At 31.2% G+C, this 25,256-nt stretch overlaps 1 protein-coding gene across 1 annotated transcript in view; it reads right to left on the reverse strand.

Annotated features, from left to right (window-relative positions):
* Positions 1-9,429, reverse strand: part of LOC148282602 (uncharacterized) — a 372,381-nt gene extending 362,952 nt beyond the window's left edge. The window contains exon 1 of the mRNA XM_088224858.1: positions 9,250-9,429. Coding sequence (XP_088080984.1) covers positions 9,250-9,429 — 180 coding nt within the window. The remainder of the gene's footprint in view (positions 1-9,249) is intronic.
* Between the last annotated feature and the right edge of the window lie 15,827 nt (positions 9,430-25,256).

Here is a 25,256-nt window from a genome sequence, read left to right on the forward strand (position 1 = left end):
AGTTAAGAGAATAAAAAAACGTGGCTGAGGGTAGTTTTTATAAATTGTAGGTATGTAGTTACTGCAGACATGTAACTAGGGACTAACAGGCTGCTTGCTTATTCCTGGGCCGCGATTATGAACGGATATCTTCATCGGTATATACTGAAACGGTATAAACTAATATTGTAATAACACCACTGAGGAAAATTTTTATTGACTGTTTTCTCAATTTTCGTTTATATGTATTCTTATTTTTTTTATACAATATATGTAAAAACTGTTGTTTTTTTCCCAAATAAAAATGAATAAATATCGATATGTATGTACGAAAGTGTGTATATTTGTATGAAAATTCAAAATGCCTTCGTCGGTTACCAGTAATTGAACATGTTTAAAAAAAAAATTGTAAACATATACTTTTTTAACACTGAAAACTTAATTTTACTTTGGAGATAAACTTTAAGATAAATTAAACTTGATTTACAATCGAGGCCCTGAATGTTAATACTTGTAAATTGTACATGTGTAGTCACCGAAGGATATTATTAGCCTATTATTCCGTTGTAAGTAGTTTATAAATAAATATATAAATATTTTTTTACTTATTTATTACTTGTTATTTATTTATGAGAATTCTTTATTTTTGACTTGTCGGGTCAAACCCAAGACCTTATTCATGGTTATCTCATGCGCTGAGTATGACTACAAAGCAGGTATAATATTTACATTTAATAATGTAAACATCCCAATTAGTCCCAATTCATCCCTGCATTTCCAGGGTTGGAAGAGAGAAGGGCTGTACTTTATGTCTAGTAATTGAATGCACGCTCACGCCTCGGTCCTAAATCCGGCTAGATAGGACTGGAGTGGGGGCGCGGGACAAGTACAGGGGGTTGGTAGGGTCAACTATCGAAGATGCCATCTAGTGGTAGAAGGCAAAATCAAAAAAGCTCCGTACCAAAATGCCTAAATACGAGGTTCTATAGATCCCCAGTGCCAATAAAACAGCTTATAATGTTATAAATCGTCCGATCAGTATCCCCGAGTGAGAAACGCTTACTTTTCTTAAAACAAAATATTAATTATTTATTTTTTGACAATTTCATTTGATTTAAATTTATTGAGACTCAAATCTTTACTCCATGTGACCGAAATCCTGAGTTGAGATTTAAAAAAAAAAAAATATTGCTTCACAACAATATAATACAAAAGAAATAAGCATATTAAAAATTAACGCTTGGCACATTTATTTTTCATTTTTGATGAATATTTAATTTACATGAAACAAACCAAATAAAATATTTGAGAAATCATCAAGGAGGATATTATCCTACGTTTACGTATTCAAAGAACTAAATTAATTAAATAGCGTAGTTTTGAAATAGGTTTTTTAAAAATCTAGTTTTATCAGCGTTCGAACATATTTTCATGGAACAAAATTTTCACCGTTTTTTATGTCAGAATAAATAATATGTGCGTTTTTAAGTGGCGCTTTCAAAAATATAATTCTATTAGTGAAAAGCACTTCTACCCTACGTTACAGATAATATTGCATCACCTATTTTATCAGCTAAGATGTGAAATAAAATATTTTGAGAAATCATATATTAAATTACATAAATACGATTAAAATAAAATAAATGCATAAATAAATAATTAGTTTTATACAAATTACTTTTAGATATTTTGTTGGTTTTAATAATGACATTTTTTTACCATTTCTTTATCATATTTGTAAACTGAATAATTTGTTTAATATTGTTCTTATGAGGATTTCGTTATTGGCCAATTTGTTTGTCGTTGCTTTGTATGAGTTGTTTAATTTTGTATGACCTTATTTGTACAAAAAAACTGCACATTTAATATTTGTAGTAAAGCCATTTACGAAACGGGAATATATAAATCTATTGAGGATGTAAAATGATGAAAAAAATATATATTTGTTCTGAATCGTAAGGTAGTGAGTGCAAGCCTCTAGGGTTCATATAAAAGGAAAAAAAAACATCTTGTAACAAAAAAATACATCAAATAGTTATTAAATATTATAAATTTGTAATATTGGATAAGTTTCACTGGGGAAGGAAAGCAAGATAGCCGGCATCTCTCGCTCAACTTTGGAGTCTGACGTACAAAAGCCTCAGCGATAATCTGATTCTTTGACGGCATCAGGTGCTCTCTAGCTTCAGCTACCCGGTGCCTCATTAGTCCAGCAAAACAATGAACTCTTTTTTCTGCAAACATGGATGCACGGAAATATCGATAGTTCTTTAATATAATACTATGCGCGTCGTCGTACTGCACTCAAAAGCGTTGTATAGAACTTTGTCAGTAATTCATTCATAGTTTGCATATATACAAATTAGTGCACAAAGAGTTCAACCAAATTATTTTTTCTGTGTGACTGCATTGAAGAAATCTTCTAGCTATCAGACACTACGCTAATACTTCGTCTTTGTCGTTCTATGTCGTAATAATCCGTGAGTCTGCTGAACAACATCGATCTGGACGTTGATCTGTTCCATGTATACAAAGAGGTTTTCCGGAGCAGAATTCTCCTACTATTTTGACAAGAGTCTCTTTATGATTTTTTTCTTTTTATGTTCTGTAGGTACGTCTTGAATTTAAGTTTAAAATGTACATATTATTATTGATTTCCCTTCGTGCTGCTACGGATATCCTAACCAGTCTTCTGAAGACATCTTGTAGTATTTTCCCTTTTCCCCTGTGATTACCAAATGGAGCTTATTGCTATTATCCGTGGCCCTGTTATAGGCCCTGTCAAATATACAGATTTGGTGGCTTCCAAACATCATTTCGGCGAATTGATCATGTCCAATCAATTTAATTCCCAGTCAGTGAAGAATTCACTTCCCTCTTTTCTCAATCCAACTTTCTTTCAGCATAAAAATGCTAAGGTTACCAGATTACAGAGAGTTTCTATGGGCAGCTTTTCTCGTTCAGCAATAAGAAACTTTTCCGTGTATATGGGCACCGCCAAGGAGACTTATGTCCTCAAATGCGGTATGCAGTATGTGGTGGGCAAGCTGTACATGGAATTTTTATTATTTAATTGAATTGAAAAAGTATATCAATAATTGTATGTCTTAGGTATTTGATCCGGTGAGTTGTGTCGACTACTGCTCGGATAATTTAAAAAAGAAGTATTTTTCGTCACTTTCTTTCTTTTTCGTCGAAATAATACAACTTGTAAAGATTACATAGCAAGAAAAACGGCACGGACAACCCAGGATAGGAAAAATAATAATTGTGATTTCACTAAGAAGCGGGGGGCTTGCGTATTACACTACAGTGGCCACCAATATGTTTGCATAAAACACCAATGCAGATGTTTTTTTTTGTTTAACTTTAACTTTGCATTTTTTATGAATAAAAAACGCCCGCCTTCTGAACTTTACTTTGTCAAATATTTTTTATTTTATTTACTGAGCAACAAAAATAGTTTGCAGAGATGTGTTTTTTTTTGTTGCAAGTCATTTTTTCAATGTTCACTCAGGCTGTCACGGCTAGCGCCTTATCTCGTAGCGTGCAATCTGCTTAACACCACTGTTCGGTTTACTTCCTATTCGGTCGTTTCGAAGGCGCTTTCCTGAGGATTTATTCCGGCATGTTCAGTGTTATCATGGCCGGACGGTGTCCGCACACACGCCCCGCACTGGAATATAAACAAGAAACTCTATTCATTCTTTACTGAAGAAAGTGCACCACTTAATACTGCGGTGTTTGCAATTACGTGTTCGATAACAAGCGCTGTCGTGCTGCCTAAGGAGGAACTCGGAAACAAAGAAACAACGAAGTTATGGATTGACAAATAAGAGAATGAGCATTATTAAACTAGCAAATAAACTCCGCACCTTAAAAAATAAACCTCAGGAGTCAAATTGAACGAAATGTTCAGGACACAAGGTTTTGTGACTGTGCGATTTTCATAACATAACAACTTTTGAACCAAATGAGATAATTTCAATCAATACTAAACTTTCAATGTAAAACAATGATGATTTTGACAATGATAGTATCTCAAATTACTGATGTTTTATTGCACTAAAGCAAAGTGGTATTTGGATTTTTATATCAACTTATAAAAAAACATTTTTATGACGAAAGTGGACTTCGGTGTTGTATTCATGTATATAATATTCATAACAATTAAAACAATTTAAACTCTGTTTGTTCGAGGATTACTGTGGCTTTGTATCATTTTAGATCAATTTAATAGTTATACATTCAAATTTCCACACGTTTCACGTCTAATGATGGTTTGGTAGTATCAAAAGTATGTAATAAGTAAGGTAATAGAACTCTCTAATATTTAGTACCTAGCATTTTTAATTTACTGTCGAAAGAACTTAAATTTAACTCACATTGTAACAAGAACAAAATAAGAGAGTGGCTTCTCGATCAAAAGTTTAGATATAAATAGTAGCTTATGTGTAAATATTTAAATTTTTCATATATTTTCTTGTATTTGAAAAATAAATTTATACATTATTATTTGTATATACATGTTACATGTGTATTCTGATCTTTCCGGCTGTTATTTATATCTGTTATTCATTGTTTTTAAAAATGTAGATAATACTATACAAGTTAGTATAAATATAATCTCCACCAACAAGCTACAGAAAGTAGCTTAGTGGGGTTTTAGTTTAAGTAAAAATATAACAATTGAAATTTTGAAAACTGTAATAATATTTATTATATTATTTAAATTTAAAAAAAAAATAAAAATAGCTTATTGTGATAATTTTTGTGTGTTTAACTTCAAAACGACAAAAAGTGGACTCCCGTGTTTTATCCTCTGAGGAATTGATCTGCATTTTCCGTTATTAATGTTTTTCTGTGAAATTATCTTAATAAAACTCGGTACCTAGTAATTTTGATATGAATTATTAACTTTTTAGTTGTTCATTGAGCATCAAGCGCTTGGCATTTGCTTAAGCAGGATTCATGATCCACTTTTGAAGATACCAGGTAGATAATAGCGCAAAATATTAAATAAATAGGTTATAAAACGTTGAACTAACCTAGTAGTTTAATTGACTCATTGTTTCAAAATTATTATTATAATTAATTAACGGTATTTTCCGTGAATTCGATGTCATTCTTATTTCTAAGATGACCGTTAGCTTTTTTCCAGGGATTAATTATTATCACCAATACTTTTTCCCCTGTTTATTTATCCGATAGAAGAATGTCTTAAGTGTTCATATCATCTCTATAAAGATGACTAACAACTGTATCTTCATTGCCGACCTCAAAAAACCGGTAAAGCAATATAAAACATGGCTTTACACTTAATAGGGTATCAACGTGAAAAAAGGAGTATGCTTGACTTATCAACCCATTTAAAATACAAATCATGTTTGCAGGTAGCTAAAGATTGCTTAGTAAGTTAGATGTATTTTTTCATATACCCCTTAATGTCCATGGTACCTATATCCGATTCAGGAAATCTGTGAAAAATCTATGAGTACTGAAGGGTGAATATCTATGCTGGCGTAATCAAACTAATGAATTGACGTATTTAATTAAATGATAACATTAGAGAGCAAAAGAGAAAAAAAACCGAAGTGAAAATAAGGTGTCCATTAGAGGGTGTAATTTTTATTAGTTAGTTGTGTAACTTAACTAGTTACTTAAAATATATGAAATAGGTGGTCGCAATAAATTTCAAGGATATTGATTATTGACTAAATTTGTATTGCATAAATTTGTTTTTATTTCATACATTAGATTCTCATATTATTATCAGAATCTTATATACTTATCAGTAAATTTAAAACACAGTTCGTTTTTAAAAGTAATAAATATTTCGTTTTGTTTAAAAATGTAAGGTAATATAGTAAATGTTATTGAATATTTGTATATAACCACTTACAAGCATTTAATCCCTACCGGTTTCGCTATGTACCAGTATCTTCGTCAGGAGACCAATTAAACTAACCTGCTTTCATGGTGTCAAATCAACATGCTGGTTTAATATGTTTGTGCAACCACTATGGTGTATGGTGAAGGTGTACAGTGGGCTTTGTATGTTAGTTTGATTGGTGTCCTCGCAAAAAGACGGGTTCGTCTTGAAGCCGATAGTCATGGAAAAGTCAGTAAGTGATTATATAAATATTTTTTAAAACATTAAGTCAAAGTTTTGACGACAAAGTAGGTGCTTTTAATATTAAATTTTTTTTAAATAATAATTATAAAGACGTTTATATTAAACGAATAAAAAGTTTTTTTAATAAAACTCAAGTCAAGTAAAACGTTATTAAAATATTATTTTTAATGTTTGCTTAGAGCAAAAGTATCAATTATCACGAAAATCTTTCTTCATTTAAATTTTCAGTCTAAAATTTTACTAGAAGTGATAAATTTGTCCATCAAAGTCACTCTTAATTATGCTTTAATTCCTCATAAAATTTCTACGAAAAGAACGTGGGTAGACAGAGAGTTGAGACACTGTTTAAAGCAAATTTAGAATTTCTTAAATACGTCAAGAGTAGGCTCTCAATGTTAATAAAATGAGAAGCGCCCAGAAAAAAATTGAAGGCATCTCGGGTCTGCAACTGTTTCATGCGTACTGAGGGTTGTGCTTTAAACAACATTAATATGACAATTAGCATAAGCTTCGTAAAATCAAAATGAATAAACAATATCATAGATTAACATATTACAACATTTAAGAGAAAGCAATATAGAAGTCTAAACATATACAAGTCTTATGGCCTGTCATTGGCTGGTTTTTTATTTTATTTAATTTTTTTTTCATTTTTCTTACAATATACATAGGAGGTAAAAAAGTTTTTTTTTTTTTTTGTTCATAAATTTCATAAATAGTACAAGTTTTTGTAAAATTCCAAACATAACTACTTTTACACATCTAGTAAATTTTATCACTGAAACTCTCCAAAAAAAGAGACTAACTCTTGTGCTTGGAGAGTGACTTACACTGTTTTAGTTGTTTATTTATAAGAGTTTATATAATTTTAATACGAGTACGTGAAAAGAAAAAAAAACATAGGATATATAAAGCATAAACATAAAACAATAATACATTCATACTTATTAAAATTTAATGTGGTTTTAAATTTAAAATGTAAAGGATAATAACAAGCAATGAAATACTAATTAACAGTAAAAATAGTAAATAAAAAATCCCAGAAAGGCATGGCCTGTTCGTGGGTATACAAGATATATTTGTGAATTTTTGCTTATATAATAAATAGACAGTATAATATTCTTGTGTTATATTAGAAAGAGAAAAGAAAATATAAAGTAAAAGATTATAAGGTATTTTTTTTATTTTAGTCATTAAAAAAGGAAATAAAAAATATTTTTAAAAATATAAAAATATTCCTTATTCTTAAAGGGCAACAAAATATATCATAAAAAAAAGAGTTAATATCTTTAGTTTGAATCCATAGTGGAAAATGGAAAAGGAAATTTTTTAAAGTTTTGGATCAAAGAATATTATCAGTAAAAAAAGAATCAAAAAACTTTGGTCCTATAAAATATATGTATCTCTGTGCTAGCCTCGTTTTACAATGTAGTATTTCTAACACACGATTCCTTCTTTGACTGGATCTATTTGAATTACTCGTAAATACATTTTGGTTCTTAAATATATATTTTAAACATTGGAAACAATATTTGTCTTATATCTTAAAGTTTAGCTTCTTGGAACAATTGGAAAGAGGAAATAGTACGATTTTTGTGAAGCTTTATTTTTAAGATCAATTTTTTAACAGTTTCTAATGGTTTAATATGGTTGTTATAACCTCTCCCCCATCCAATTATTCCATAGGAAAGCGATGACTGTACAAGTGCATAATATAACATTTTAATAGTATTTAGTTAAGCGTAAATTCTTAACCTTTTCAACACATAGATTAAATATCTCAGTTTATTAATAATTATTTAAAGATAATTACTCCATTTAAGTTGACAGTAAATGATTACTCCTGAAGTGGCCACTTTACACACTGTGCAACATTCACTATTCTGCCTATATTTGAACTTCTATATTCTTTTCATTCTTCCATCTATTGATGTTTGTGAAGTAAAAGAGCTGAAACCGTTATTGATGCGTTTAATATTTATCTGATTGAATTATTTCACTCACATACTAGGCAACGCCTGAAAAAATTTTTCTATTCTTGTACTTCTTCTTGGATCAGGTGGATTCATCGACAATGTTTTGAGTTTGTCTAAATTTTTGTAGACAAGAACTGGATTCAACCCCCTCGGAAGCTGTCAATATTAATATATTACAACAGAGATAGAGAACATTTAAGAGAAAGCAATATGGAAGTCTAGGCATCTACAGAGCTTATGACCTGTCATTGGCTGGTCAAGCGGAGATTGATGATGAATCTATCAAACAAACGATTATATTTGCAAAACTTAGCATGCTACTTTAAAAAAAATAAAAAAATAGCCATAATTTTTATTACCACTGCGCACAGTCAGTATGGTAAACATAGGGCTGTGTACAAGCATAGAAGGGTGGGTTTTCCTTGTTACCGTTACCCTAGAGGCAAACACCGTTTGCGGCAGACGTTTGCCGTTAATAAAATATTATACGGCCATTGTCATTCCGTAGATACGCTCGCTTAAAACACTACTTGACAGTTTTATAGCACAAAAATAAAATGCGAAAGTGAAGATGCAAATGACTACGAAGCGAGATTTTTATACGCCCATAAAGGTAAACAATACTCGAATGAGTACAATTATATATAACTCATATTTGAACTCAGAGGATATATGTGGAAGAGAAGTTTGAAGAATATGAACATAGTTTTTCTGTCACTCTCTCATAGATCCATTCCCGATACTGAACGATAAAGACAATTGCACATCGGATAATTAGTAATTTAGCATCGACTACCCTTCCGTATTTTTTCTCAGGATTGTTCTTGGAGCTTTGTTTTGTAATATATGGTGAATTTGTTTAAAATTTGTCGTGGTTTGAAAGGATAATGTGCTGCTGCGGTGATTGGTGTGTAGCTCAGTGATTGTGTTGTAGGTGATTTTACATGAACCCGTATCTACAAATCTTCTGGTTCATCCCAGAAATTGAAATTGAAAATGTTATTTTCTCAGCAAAATTTGCATATATTTGAATGATAATTAGATATTAAATAATATTAAGACATTCATGCATTATGTTTGTACTATTTATAGACTTAATAAAAAAATGAATTCAAAGAAATTTTATGAATCTCGGCAATAAAAAAAAGTAAAGCTCACAGCGCGCTTTCGGTGGCAAGAATCGTCATGAAATATAATTTCCGGAATATGGTCTGTTGGAGTCCCGATCGTTAGCGAAATACTGATTTTATTGTTGAGAACCACGGTGCGCGAATCTGAATTGGAAGCACGGGAGCTGGCAGCCGACAGAGACGTCCGAAGGTGCTTCGTGGACACCATATCTGCTAACTAGGGAGCAGACATTAATGATGGTGATGATGAATTTTTTAGCAACCCTATTGGATAAAGGGTTACGATCTGATATACTGCGACTGACAACTCAGGTCTAGGCAAAAGTTTAATATATTTAAATTTAGGAGGATTTGACGCGCGTCAAACTTCCCCCAAGCCGCCATATAAAACGAGCGCGTAATGCGAAGTTATAAAGCATCCCTTTTAATTATTTTTAATTATCCCTGCACCCGTAACTTCCTTAGACCGAATTGTGTAAAAATTAGTCAACCCCCTTAAAAATTTACTTTGCTTTGTGTAGTAAAGAGGATGACATGTACAGTGGATACAAAAACCAGGAAACGACACGTCATACGCCGTGTAAGTGGCTAGATTTCCGTATCCTCTTCTCAAAAATATTCTGAGAAAATTACAAAAAATAGAAAAAAACAAATTTCTTCTTCTTTCAGTTTTTCCATTTATACTTTTGCGAAGTTAGAAAGTTAACCGCATTAAAAAATTAACTTTCCTTTGTGTAGTAAAGAGGATGACATGTAAAGTGGAGACAAAAACCAGGCAATGAATGGTCATATGCCGTGTAAATGGCTAGATTTCCGTATCCTCTTCTCAAAAATGTTTTGAGAAAATTAAAAAAATAATAAACATAAATAATACGAAATTCTTCTTTCAGTTTTTTCATTTGTGTTTTTATGAAGTAAGAAAGCTGAAACTTTTATTGATGCGGGTGAGATCAATTTGTACCTCTAACTTTAACCAGCCAATGACAGGTCATACGCCCGGTAAATGTCTAGACTTCCATACTCCCTTTTCCTAGATGTTCTTCATCTCTGTTGTATGATCATATTAATAAGAATATACAAATATTATATGAGTATTGTGGGTTGTTTAACTATTGCAAAGCATGGTCCATTCAGTGAAACCGTGAACGTTCATATTCTTAAACCCCAAAGTAAGCAACGAGGTGCAATAACCTGCATTCCTCTTCAAAAGAAAAGGGACACTTTATGAATTTAGAATCTCTGGGGGTTGTTTCACGACTGGGGGACCACTTAAAATCGTTAAAAGCTTTCGGTCACGTCTCTTAACGTTTTGATATTTCGAGTTAAATTCACCGAAAACATATTACGCAATTAGCGATGTTAAATATTTTAAATTAAATCATAAAGTGTGCAACTTAAGCAAACTGCTCATATATTTATGGGAATCGTTGAGAAGATTTGTTTATTTAACTAATTAAGGTGCTGGTTTTTTAAAAAAGTCACAAACTTATTTTGAAAAAACTCAACCTGTTTTAGCACGTCATCGATTTCAACCTTATAAATTGTTAACAGACTACATACAATAGATGAAGAACTTTTTAGAGAAGGCAATATAGAAGTCCAGGCGTCTACAGGGCTTATGACATGTCATTGGCTGGTTTAAGTGGTCACTTTACACACAGTGTAACATTCACCATTCTGCTCATATTCGAAGTGGCTACTTAAACCAGCCAATGACAGGCCATAAGCCATGTAGATGCCTGGACTTCTATATTGCCTTTTCTAAAAAGTTCTTCATCTCTTGTATGTAGTCTGTCAATATAAACAGCTCACCAGGGAGTTGAATCCAGTCCTTGTCTACAAGAGTTTGGACAAACTCAAAATATTGTTGATAAATTCACCTGGTCCATGGAGAAGTATAAAATTTTAAAAATAAAAAGTTTCAGGCGTTGCCTAGTATGATGGTAAATAAAATAATCACATGAATCTCACCCACATAAATAAATGTTTCAGCTCTTTAACTTTACAAACATCAACAGATGAAAGAATTGAAGGAATATAGATGTTCCAATATGGGTGGCCACTTAAACCAGCCAATGACAGGTCATAAGTCCTGTAGATACCTGGACTTCTATATAACCTTCTCTAAAAAGTTATTTATCTGTTGTTTGTAGTCTGTTAATATAAAAAGCTCCCCAGGGAGTTGAATCCAATCCTTGTCTACGAGAGTTTCGACAAACTCAAAATATTGCTTATTGTGTTGAAATTAGTTATTAATTTAAAGATGTACACTATTAATAATTCAAGCACTTTATGGTCAAACATTTATCAATTCATGTTTATATTTTTGTTCAATGTTGATGTTCTAATGAAGAAAATATTCAATTTCATGCAACACCTTTCATTTTTCAATGGAAAACGTGTTTCCTCTTTCAAAAATATGATTTGATTACTTAGTTCATTCATGAAGACCGACGAGACCGACAGAATAACATATCACAACAGAGATGAAGAACACTTAAGAGAAGGGAATATAGAAGTCTAGGCATCTGCAGGGTTTATGACCTGTCATTAGGTGTAACATTCACCATTCTGCTTATATTTAAGCTTCTATCTTCCTTCAATTCTTTAGATGTTGATGTTTGTGAAGTTGAAGAAAAAAACACATGTTCTCGGCTCAATGGCTATTCTCAGGGAAAAAACATAGTGATCGAGACACGCTTTAATTGGAATACCAATACAGTTCCCTTTGCACCACTGAGTGCGGATGGGAAATGAGCATGATGCTATTTCGAGCAAAATTTCAAATAATTTACAACGGCCGAAGATAATTTACGATTGCTAATTGAATACAAACAAACACGTACAAAATGGCGGAACACATTTCTATTAAGTATTCGAACCAATCAGATGTTGCTGTGGAAAGAAAATGGCAGTGAAAAATTCCATTGAAAAATTAAAACATAAAATCCACATTCCTAGCATAATGAAACTTGATACACGATAACATCTGATATGTCTTGAGAAATACGGTGGCATTTCATTAAGTTGATATTATCAAACTATAATCCAGGAAATGTGTTGTCTAATGTTTAATAATGCATACAACCGGCCACTTGATGTAGTGCTTGGTTTTCTAAACACACTGTTGGCAAATTCAAAAGGCGATATTCAACTATGTACATTCACTTACAAATTATTATAATTTCTAAATTAAAATGTATAGGTACATATTTGAGAATTGTTTTTATAACAAGATTTTTATACATTTTTTAAATTTTTGTAGTCGTCTTGAAGAAGTGCACAATTTCATATATTATTAAATAGCATTTATAAATTGCTCAACATATACCGTCACATTAATTAAAAAACAACGAATTAATTTTTTTCTAGATTTGAGATAATGATATAATACTTTTCACCGTACAAAACTGTAACTACATATTTGTCATTTCTACGGGAAAATTGGTGACAGAAAAGAAATAAAACACTTTTTTCGAATAACGCGTATCTCAAAGTAATACACCGTGTATTAGTAAATGGTTAATAATACACTTGTTTACATTTTTTACATAAAAATCATATGCACCTAAAAAACAATAAATTTGTAAAAATAAAAAACACTCAAGTTTTATACAAAATTACTGATTACTGAAGTTTTATTTGTCTCGTGTATCATTTGATGACTCAAGTTCTATTCAAATAAAAGCGACGATATATACGTTTTAATGTTACATAAAAAAATTTACAAGAATACTTTATTTTTATAAATTAATGTTTTTTCATATATTGCGATATATTTTTACCGCCTCATATAAAATTTAATTCTGTGACTTTGCTTCTTTCTAAATAAATAAGACTGATTTTTCTCTAATATTATGATTATGCTCGAGATCACTGATTTTTCTTTTCAAAATTGCGTGTTTTTTAATTTTTTTACACAAATATCACGGTATTATAAAATGTTCCTTGCTTTTATCCTTATATGCAAGTGTTTGTTATTTATTTAACATAGAATTTACCTTTGAGTTTGTATTTTTTTACAAAATAATTTCAAAAGCCGAATTTTTTAGTTAACGACTGAAAAAAGTATTGTGTTTGCCTTTTTAATATGTTATAACAAGGTCATATGTAGTTGTGAGGTATTTATTTTAAAGAATGTAATAAGAGTGTCGTGATTGTACAAATAAATATTTACATTTAAAAAAAAGTCCTCGTTATTATTTAATTTTTTAAATATTTTTTATACCTATAATTTACTACCGATAAATTTTATAAAGAAAATGTTTTATGCTTCTTTAAAAAGTATGTATTTTTTGTCTTCTGTAAAGATACAGCATTAATACAAATTATTGTAGTAACCTACCGTGTTCCTTGGGTAAATTTAATCTCCTTTAATTATTTAATTACTATTATTTTGAACAGCATGCACAGAACTCTTTAGGCTCGAGTTAAATTAAATTTTAAGTTTTTTGAGCTTATCGGCTATCAAATCCAGAACCATACGTTAGTGAGGTTAGCATTTTAGTCACTAAACCACGGGCCGCCGCGCCGGTTCAATATTACAAAACTGCCTTTGTTTTAATGTTTAAATATTTTAATATCTATAAGTGCGGCTAGGAGTAGCAGGCGCTACATTCAAAAGTATAAAGGCCGTCTGAAAATCTGATATTTACTCAGTAAAAAAACAAATGCCGCGTATATAACGCCTGCATAACACTTACGAGTATTCTCCTCTACGGGGGCGTATTGAGGCACCTCACTAGGGCCCAAAACGGTAAAACACTGAGTTTTGAAAATCGGTGTCTGAGAAGAATCTTCAATGGTTTGATTTTGTAAGAAATGAAGTAATAAGAGAACGGACACAGCAAACTCAGGTGACAACTATCATCAAGCGGAGGGGATACGGTTGGCTGGGTCATATACCGCAGATGTCTCCCGAGAGCCATAAGTACGCTTTTTCATTTTAGAAATAAAAGACGAGTGATACTTTAATCCACAAACTTGGAATATCCAGTGACCGGTTTCATCGCTTACGCGACATGTTCGAGACTAGTATTCTTATTAAGGAGTTCAGAGAATTCTAAATTGTATGAAAGTAAATTTAATCATCCTTCATGAATGTAATTTTTGTCAATAATGATTTCTGAAAAACATAGGGCAAAAAGTCATGAGTGAAAATATATTACAATATATAGGTAGAGTATGCTTGTACGTTTGCAAGAACGCTTGCCTACTTTACAAGGGATTAGGTTCTCGTCATCCTGGACGTCTGCTGCTGACTGGTCGTTGGCAGTTTATGTTAGAACTACGGGACGCGAACCTGACTTGGGAGGACGCACAAGAGCTGACAGCCAATAGAGATGCATAGAGACTCTCTGTGGGTCCTCCAAATGCTTCAACTAAGGAGCGGACGTGAAATAATGATGATGTAAAATATCTTGTACTCCGTGTAAAATAAAAAAAAAGAAATTAAATATCCCTTCTGGAAAGGAAAGCCTTTTTGTATAATTTTACTTTAAATTTAGTGTGGATAAGATTTTTATAAGTCCCTCTGCTTTTAAAGGACTGGGAATATTTTGATCGAATATTTCACACATATTATTGGTATGCGCTTGCTTATTTCCTCTCAGATATGATTTGCAATTCTCAACTTAAACGGAAATGGAGCAGAACCCGCAGACAAGCAATATCCTATGCGAAATCTCAAAGCTTGTAAGGATTATTATCGTTTATTTGAGATCACTGCAATCAGAGTTTATTGAAAATATAATAAGGTTATAGATGAATATCGAGGTACATTATTTATTTCGAACGTATACAACGACTAGATACAGTATTGGATACAAACTTGTAAACATTATTGTTACATTATTTCACCATAACAATTTACTATGTTTTCTTTATATTATATAACTTTGTATTAAACTTTAATTTTGTACAAATTGGCTACGGTCGTTAGTTATAATAATAAATAAATAAACATATAATAAAAAAGTCTAAATTTATTGCAGCGTAGAGAGAAAATATTTTTGAGAAGGGAATATGGAAGTCTAGGCATTTGCAGAGCCTATGACCGGTCATTGCCTTGGTTTTACACACCGTGTAACATTCACCATTATACCCATGCGGAAGAGTTGAGAAAATATGGATATTTAAACATGGGCAGAATGGTGGTTACACAGTGTGTAAAGTGGCCACTTAAATCAGCCGATGACAGTTTGTAAGCCCTGTAAAATGCCTAGACTTCCATATTCCTTTCTCAAAAATGTTTTTCCTCTCTGTTGCAACAAATTTAGATCTTAATAACCCCTTAGGGAGGAAATCCAGCCGGTCTGCAAACATTGAGACATACCCAAAATATTTTTAAATAAAAAAAGTATTTTTGTCTGAAGAAAACGCGGATTTTTATAAATATTCTGTTTTTTTATTGAAGAAGTATTTTTATGATCAAACACAATATGTATTTTAATTTTGGGGGGATTTCGGGGATAAGGGAATCCAGTTATGGTAGATTCAAACCTTGGTTCGTTGATCCTCGAATTTGCAATACCAGAATGGGACCGGTTCAAATTCTTATAAGAAATATCGAAAATTGATAAAAATAGTAACGTCTTTTTGTCAATCATTATAGATAAACATTGGTTTTACGGCTTCTCGAGAGCCTTAAACATGCTTTCCTACATTACAAAGTATCAGGCTCGCGACGTCCACGTTCTTCCTGGACTTCCACTGCTATCGCCGTTAGAACTATGTGGCTCACCCGGAAACCATTGTCTTAAAGATAGTGGAGAAGGCGAATCAATAATAAAATCATCAAAACATCCAAAATACTGATTACCTTGATGTCGAATAGCTGACATAAAGACAAATGGAAGATGACTTCAATTCCCTGCTCGGAAGTAAAGACATCACTATGGATATATATATATACTGTAAAAGCAGTGGCGCCCTTAAGTGCCATCAATAAAAAAGTTGTAGTAGATAAGTAGTTTAGTAGAATTCAATTCAGACATTTGATAGTTTAGATCATGAAAGGAAAATATTTTTAAGAAGATAATATGGAAATCTAGGCATTACAGGCCTTCGACTTATAATTGGCTGGTTTCAGTGGCTACTTTATATACGGAGTAGCATTCACCATTCTGCCTATCTTTAAACATACACATTTTCTTAACTCTTCCATCTGTTGACTTTTATAAAATGAAAGAGCTGAAATCAGTATCTATGTTGCTGCAAATAAGGTTACTAATAACTCCCTAGGGAGGAAATGCAGCCTGTCTACAAATATTTGGAAAAAGTAAAACAATTGTGTTATCGCCATTAATCTCGCGATTCATAACCGAATTCTGTATTTTAGTCAACATGTAATAAATACACACCGAAGCATAATATCGTTTTTTTCTGTGGTCTCTAACTAATGTAGTATCTCACAGCATTAAAATCCTACAGAACCAAAAACCGTGATCTTGGATTATAAGTACACATTTTTATTTTATTTATTTAACTTTTTGTACATAATTTTATTTGTACATTGGCGGGCTTATTGCCAAATGGCAATTTCTTCCAACCAACCAATAAAATAAAAGTTTTATTTTTATAATTCAAGTTACAGAACATATTCAATAGAAAAAAAAGCTTAAGATATATAAAAATATAAATAAACGTATTTCTTTATAAATTACCTTAAATCAAAACTATTACTCAATGGGAAAAAGGAAAAAAGAGGAAAGAGAAAAGGAGGAGAGATTAAGGAAGAGAAAGGAGATGTTTCTTCAGACGTGATTTAAACAGAGATAATGTAGTAACATCTTTGATGGTGGATGGGAGATGATTCCACATGGACACTATATGAGTTAGAGAAGAAAGAGGAATTGTGGATGGGTATTAAGAGAGTGCCTTGAGAATTAGAACGAAGAGGTAAACCATGAACTGATAAGCGTACACATAGTAATAGATATCCAACAGAAATGGCTATTTTTGGACGCCACGTTCTACAGTTAGAAAGTGGACAAGGAATGAGTATTTGAATTTCGATAAAATAGCGCGGCGTCGCAAGACAATATGTATATACGAGTAATATAATCAAACATCTCGCATCGCTGTAATCGGATTCCTTGCAGACTAAATAATGCGATACAGTACATAGCTGCGAGGCTGTGACATGCAGTATACGTGTAACGAGACCTATCTCATTCCGCGGATTCTGTCTCAGAAATGCAACTGGAATAAATACTATTAAATGTACCGGATGTACTAGCTCTGGCGCAGCTACCCGGTCTTGCATAATGCGATGGGAAGATTCCTCTAATGTTAATTCTCTATTCAGTTACATACGAGTACACGATACGCGTACATCTTTTGCACGCTCCAACTAATAATCACGTTTTACAAATTTGCTAAACAATGCGATGTAAAGAATCGTTATGTATTTTTACTGTTCAATATTATTCAGTTAAAATCTATAACCTACTAATACTATCTATAAAAACAATTAGTAAAGAGAAAATGTTTAAAAAGGCTATAAAAAATAGATAGTGGAGCTAGGTAGAAGTAAAATGGATTGTCTCATTCGCCCAAACCAATATCGAATCAACTGCTCCACAAGTGTATAGCTTATGTTAGGTTTTTGTTATTTTTATTGAGCGTTTTGTAATATAAAAAATATAGATGTACATAATATATACCTAGTTTTTAAAACAGTCTGAATATTTTGTTTATTATCTCTGTTTATTAAGTTAGTCTTCTTTGTTTATTCTCAAATGTAAAAAAGTATATTGTTAAGTGTCTTCGGCACGGGTAACCCCAGTGAGGTCACATTATTTTTATTAATGTTTATAGTTTGTAAGAGTAAATTATGAGTAAAAAAAATAGATAAACAAATAAATAAATAAATAAATGAATGAATGAATGAATAAATAAATGAATAAATGATTTTTTTTCTGGAGTATTCAAAGACACAAAAATGCTAAAGTAAAATAATAATTCTAACGTTTTCGTCAAAATATAATATATTAGTTCCTTAGAGCAGTAGTCCCCAACCCCCGGGCCGTAGACCAAATGGTACTGGCCGCGCAAGGCCCTGCTTGAAAATCAAAATTACTTTTAAAAAATCGAATATACCTATAAAATTTATCATAGCGCTGTAATGACTGAAAATTAATCCCTATTGCCATCTTCGACATCCTTTCTATGTGAAGCGGGGTTTTCTGCGTAGACAGCAACCAAAACAAAACAAAGAAATAAACTGGACATAAACAAGTCTCTTCGGGTGTCACAATATCCTATTACCCCCAATGAAGCAAGTTCAGGGTTCTCATTTATTTAGCATTGAATCAAAACACATAAAACTTCAACATCGAAACTTTGAAAGAAAATAGATAAATAACTTTCAAGTTAATATAACTGCAAGATATAAGAAAAACATTAAAATCCCGATATTAAACCATTCAAGCATTCCCAATTTTATTTTCTTTACTTGGTAAAAAAATACTTTCAACCTTCCGTTGAACCTTAAAAATATTGAAAATACCCATGAATCTAAAAGAAAATTAAAAAAATATCTGAAACTTAATAATCCTTCATTTTTATTTTATATTTTTTCTTCATTTTTCCCACAAACCTTGTGTCTTCTGCACCATCATTGTCACTATAACTTAAGTACCTCACTTATAAATTTTATTATTATTTATTGTCCAAATATATTATTATTATTTTATTTTTTTATTGATAAATTATTAACATTAAAATGTGTTCCCCCTCTCCCCAGTGGGCCGCGGTAAAATTATGAAAAGTTGACCGGTCCGCGGCGGCAAAAAGGTTGGGGACCACTGCCTTAAAGGACAGTCACATTGAACGGTTCAGGAAGCATGGGTTAGTGATTGTACGATTTCTAAAACATGAACCAAATTAGATAATTTCGATATGTAAAGAATCAATGTAAAAAAAATATTTTTCTTTGATATAAATCTAAATATTTAAATAGCGTATCTCGGACTATTGATGTTTTTTGTACTAAAACAAAAGGGATTTCAGATTTTTATTTCAATTGAAAAAAGCGTTTTTCTGGCGAAATTGGACTTCGGTGTTTTTTTCACGTATAAAATAGCTTTTTATGTTAATTTCTGCATTTTTAACTTCAGAATGGCAAAAAAGGGACTCCTGAGTTTTTTTCTCTGGTACAGATAATATTATAATAATATCAGTATAGTACTAACATTTTGCAAGTGTAAGTACTATACTGATAAAATTATGCGTTTTAAATTATAATAAAAACCTTATAAGGGTATACTTTTCAAACAAAAAATAATGTAAATTATATCTTGATAAAGAAGCGCGTAGTAGCTTAGAAACCAATCGGTAGTATAAAAAATAATACGCGGTTATAAACAGTGTGTTTTAATTACGATTATATAATGAATAAAGTTAGAAGAAAGTTCTTTTTCTTCACGTGTCATGTCAGGTCTCCCTTACGTTGACGACTACTAAGGACAAAGCTCGCCATAGTGATATCATGGGAATATATTTAAAACAAGAAAAAAAATTGTGATTCCAATACTACACTTCTACAACTACAACTACCATCGCCTATAGATCGCCATAAACTTCTATCCTGACCATCATTCCTAGCTTCTTCCACATTCATACATCTATTCTAAACATATATATCGGTAGTCAGATAGCAGAAGGAACCATCTGAAATTTTCGAAAATGTTCAGGAGAGCTGAAATACGTCTTCATTTCAAGACTTTAATCGACAAACTAAAATATTTTAGTGTTGCTTTTCAATAATAAATTACCATTCTAAATGATGCTGATTTTTTTTTTCTGCGTGCATTTACTGAAATATTAATTATAACTTTTAAAAACTCAAACACAGACAAAAATACAGATGGTCCCTTCTGCGATCTGACTACTGATATATGTCCTACTATTCTGCGGTTACCCATTCGTTCCACATGACCAAATCATTTTAGTAACCCTTACTTAATCTTATCATAAATTTTAAATTATATTTTTAGTTAAAAATACGCTAAATACATCCACATTATTGTACAAAACACTAAATAATATTTAACACTCAAATGATTATACGTGTTCGTTTCAGATATTGGAATATAAAAGTTACGTTAAAGCAAAAAGAGAATAACATTTTGTTGCATTTTACAATATTTATATTCTTTCTTAGAAATATATTGATTCAAGAAATTATTTAGATACGTTTATTGTAAATCTAATTTTATATTACTGTTGTCATTTTTTATTTGCCTACACACAATGGTTGGAAAATTATATTACTGACTTGAAAATAATGAATTATACCAAGGTATATAGTTTAAAGAATAAACCATTTAAAATATTTATTGGAATTGCTAAATAAATGCATTGATAGATAAACTGTGGATATTTTAAATTAGTTAAGGGGGGGTTTTCGTATATCGGGTACTCACTCCTCCAACATGCAAATACTAAAATGCACTTCCACCTTTGCCATTACCGTGGTATATATAGTATTTACGAAAAAATACATGAATTACATGCAGACTCAAAGGGGATGCTCACACCACCATTTCCAAACATGCACTATAATTAGGTTAATAATTTATTTATTTATTTTATTTATTTAATTTTACAATACGCCCATGGGGCATTTACAAAAAAATATACAGGTAAGTACAAACAAAGTAAGTAAAAGTTTAAAAGATAAACAACGCTTTTTTGTATACATGTAGAAACAATAAAAAGCATAATGCCATGCAAAATAAAAAGTAAACCTTTACATAGTAAAAAAGAAGAAAAAAATATATAAGAAAAGTAATTGGATTAAAAAGCGAATTGTAAATAACTTGTAAAGAATTTAAACAAAAAAATATTTACATTTACATATACTTATACGTATAAAAAAATGGTATTAACAAATTATTGTTAAAAACAAATAATAAAAATTAGTTAACAGTACGTATATATAGGATAATAATTAGCATTGCAGAATGCGCAGGGAGGGGGAGTTAGCAAGGGAGGAGGGGCTAGGGTGTTAAAAGTAACACGATAGGTTAATTTTAAATTAAAAAGTGGGCTTAATTGAAAAGATATTTGATTATTTATGGGGTACGTCTTGAAACCTGTAGATATAAAAAGTCGGTAAGTGGGTATATACTAATATTTACTGAAATAAATGAAATTGTTTGACCACAAAGTTAATGCTTTGAACATAAACTAAACGAAGTTAATTGTAGCCGATAAACTGGCAGTATCGTATGGCGTATTCGCAATTCGCGGTATTCTCTTTACGCAAATCTAGTACGTCTTATCCGCTGTATTGGATTTAGGTATATACGCGATATTGCTTTGCTTCTTTAGCTGGAAAGATTCATTCACGGTACTGAATTTAATCGAACGCAAGCAATCTATTGGTTGATTTCAAAATTTAAATTTACCAATCAATGCAGCTTGTCAATTGAAAGCGCCGAATTTTGAATTTTTGTCTCATACGCGGTATTGAACTTAAATAGACGATTTTTCATAGATTTTTTTTAACGATGTTAATAGTCCGGAGAAATTTTTTGTAACAAAAAATAAGGTTTTTTTCTTCTTAAAAAAATATAAAGGACGCGAAATACATTAAACGAACAACTTTCATAGTATTCCTGAACTTAGGATATTAAGAGATCCAAAAACATTTTTTACCTTCAATAGAGAAGTTTGGAAGGGGACAATTCCGTAATTAATCACCCGCTTCGGGAAGAGAAGAATGATATATCGTCTCCGTAAGTAAGTTTTGTGTCTCCTCCAGGCTTGAGGAGGCTTCGAATTGATTCCTTCCATGCCCTTCTACTATATTCTAACTTGATTTTCCTTGTGGCGTGAGACAATGCGGGAAAAAACAGATTGCTAAGAACACTAAAGAAAGACGGCTGATGAGAGATGTATTGAAGAGTACAGAGTAGAATTAAGAAACGTACGTTTAAATAATTTTTAATGTTGAGGTAATTTTTCATTATTTTTTTATAATCATATTACAAAATAGTTATCATAGTACAAACCATTTTTATCATAAGATATTTTTGAAATAATTTTATTCCTCGTGTTTTACAGTCAGACAAAACATAATGGTAGATAATTTGTAAAATAGATCTAAAAATTAATACATTAAAAAAATGTGTGAATATTATACTACATACTTGTATGTTTTATATGTGCGTTCATGTGTGTGTGCATGGATGTCTCGGAGTGTGCATTCGGTATTTTTATTTATTACCAAAGATAATTTCCATGGAAAAGGTAAATGTTAACAATTACTCTTTTGTCACTTGAGTCTCTTATTTATTATTTTTCTGAAACATTTGATGTTTAAATCTTTTGCATAATTTATGAAAACTTAATCGGTCTTTTTATGTTAGGAAATCGTAATTTTTAATACTTATTATGCATGGCTGTATGTTTTCTGAATAAATAAAAAAAAAACGTATTAGTAGCAACAACGAACTTTAAGTTATAATCCAAAGAGTCTTCATCAGAAAATAAGCAAGCTTAACCGGTTGAAAGATATTTTTATAATAAAAATAAAATATACATTCAGAGGTGGTTCCTTAGTATGTGCATAAGTGCAGTGCACTGCCAAGTAAAAATATGTGGAAATAAATTGGTAATTTTATCAATAGTAAAAACATTTTATAGGTACAAAGAAACAGGGATTCGTTGCAATATTATAGTCGTAAACATCATAATATTCAATACTGACAACAAATCTAGTGAGATCGACTCTAGCGGACGATTTTCTCATCTTGTCTACGCATGCGCAAAACATGTCCCTGTGCATGTTCTGTTTTGCACAATTCTTTACCCTAAATTCGTATGAAATATGTGATTTCTCCTAAGATCGTCATTTGAGCGAGATAGACAACGCTTTATACCGGGGAATCGTGCGTTAGAGGGAGAAGATAATATACATACTCCGAGCGTTGCCAACGCATGCGCAGATTTTCGTTTCGATTTTAGTTCGTTTGCAATGTCACTTTGAACATGCGTAATGGCATGTTAGTACGAATTTAGTTGATTTAGTATCCTATAACGTGCGTATAATGTAAGCGAATTTAGCGTTCCGATGCGCGAGCTGTCATCTGTCATACTATTACCCGTTTATCACGTCAGACCTGTCATATTGTTATAATATTATTGAACTTAATATACAAGTTGACAAAATGTAAAAAAATGCACTGCCCATGTTTTCGGCCAGGAGCCGTCAGTGCTTACATTATCTACTTTTAATCATAAACGAACATAAAAAAAAACAAATTGAAATAAGAAAATTGAAATTGTACAAAATTACTTAATGTCAAGAAAAAAGTATTACAATTTTTTATTTGAAATACTGCGAATGTTGATTTTGTTGTTTTCTGGTAGGCGTTTTGGATATTTAATAAAACGGATAATATTTTTTAATTATTCCATATATTTTTTATATCGTACGAGTAGTTCGACTCTGGAAGCTCACAGAAACTATTCTTTCTTGGAATGAATTTCCTACAGGAAAAGAAGAAAAATCTATCTCCACATGAAAAATGATACAATACTGATTCCGACATCTCCACTTGGCATGGAAATAACAAATAGAATTTTGTTGGTTTACTCAACTTTTATGGAAAATACGAATAAAAATCTTAAAACTTAAGCCGGAAACTTTATTTATCGAAAACATGTTATACGCAAGGTAAGATTCAAATTTGATAACATTATTAGGATAGTTCAGTTGTTTTTTTTTACTTATTAGATGTTTGTATAAACACTAATATTTACTTTATATCTACACCTACACCAGACTGCTCGTACGAGGTTTCCATGTAATTAAAATTATTTTTACCAAAAACACGTACGACTTTTGATCAGATAATTTTCTCTTTTGTGTTCCCAGAGTATTCAATGTACTGGATGAACATATTAAGTTCTCCAAAACAAAAGCCATTATTAGGAGAGGTGTACAAGTTTGGATTTTGTCTAGGGAAAGAGATCATTACTGGAGACTGCTGCGAGATATTGCGAAGACTTATATACTATTAAGCGTGTTGTTCAGATGTTTAACCTATATTTATGTAATTGTTTTTAATTTTAATTTTTGCTATTATTTAATAATGTATATGCTTCCACTTTCCATTATGTCCCAACTCAACACATAGCTCTTAGCCTTATAGTGTTAGCGATTCGTTATAATATATTTTTTATAATTAATACGTATTTTTATGCATAAATAAATTGAAAAAACTAAGTTTCTAAATTACTGTATTTAATGTGGCACTTAAATTAATTCATATTATTTTCATTCTTCATACTTTGAGGCACTATACTTTTTAATTCCTGTATGCATTAACCCTTTGCATATATGGATGAGAACGGATTTGACGTAACTAATAACTGTTGGTACATATTTTGACGTTTTTTAGTAGTTTCGGCCATTTCGAAGTAATCAATTCCAAAAAGTAACTCCTAATGATCAATTATGCGTAGAGACCTCACCCATTTGGTTGTAAACAATTATTACTGCTTTACAAGTTTTAATATTATAATTCAATAGTCAGATGGCAGAAGGGACCATATGTATTTTTGTTTATGTTTTAGTTTTCAAAAGTTTTAATTAATATTTCAGTAAATACACGCAGATTTTTTTTTCAAAAATCAGCGTCATTTAGAATGGTAATTTATTATTGAAAAGCAACACTAAAATATTTTATTTTGTGGATTAAAGTTTTGAAATTGAGACGTATTTCTGCTCTCCTCAACACTTTTGAAAATTACAGATGGTCCCTTCTGCCATCTGATTACCGAATTCTGATTACAGGTAAGTTTTTTTTTGCATTATTTTTGTTTTGTTATTACAATGTCGGTTTATCGTTTATATATCGAATCGTAAAAAAGAATTACTTCTTTGTATTGACATTCCCTGACCGTGCAAATTCGTAGAACTATTTTTTTATATGTATAATATGGAGTTAAAAAAAAAGAAAACCACATAATTCGTTCCAGATCAACATATATCTCTGTAATCAATTGCTGTATGTGTGT

This window comes from Micrasema longulum, unplaced genomic scaffold, assembly GCF_059751315.1.
Source record: "Micrasema longulum isolate JH-2025_06_02 unplaced genomic scaffold, ASM5975131v1 h1tg000311l, whole genome shotgun sequence".
In the NCBI taxonomy this organism is placed as follows: Eukaryota; Metazoa; Arthropoda; class Insecta; order Trichoptera; family Brachycentridae; genus Micrasema; species Micrasema longulum.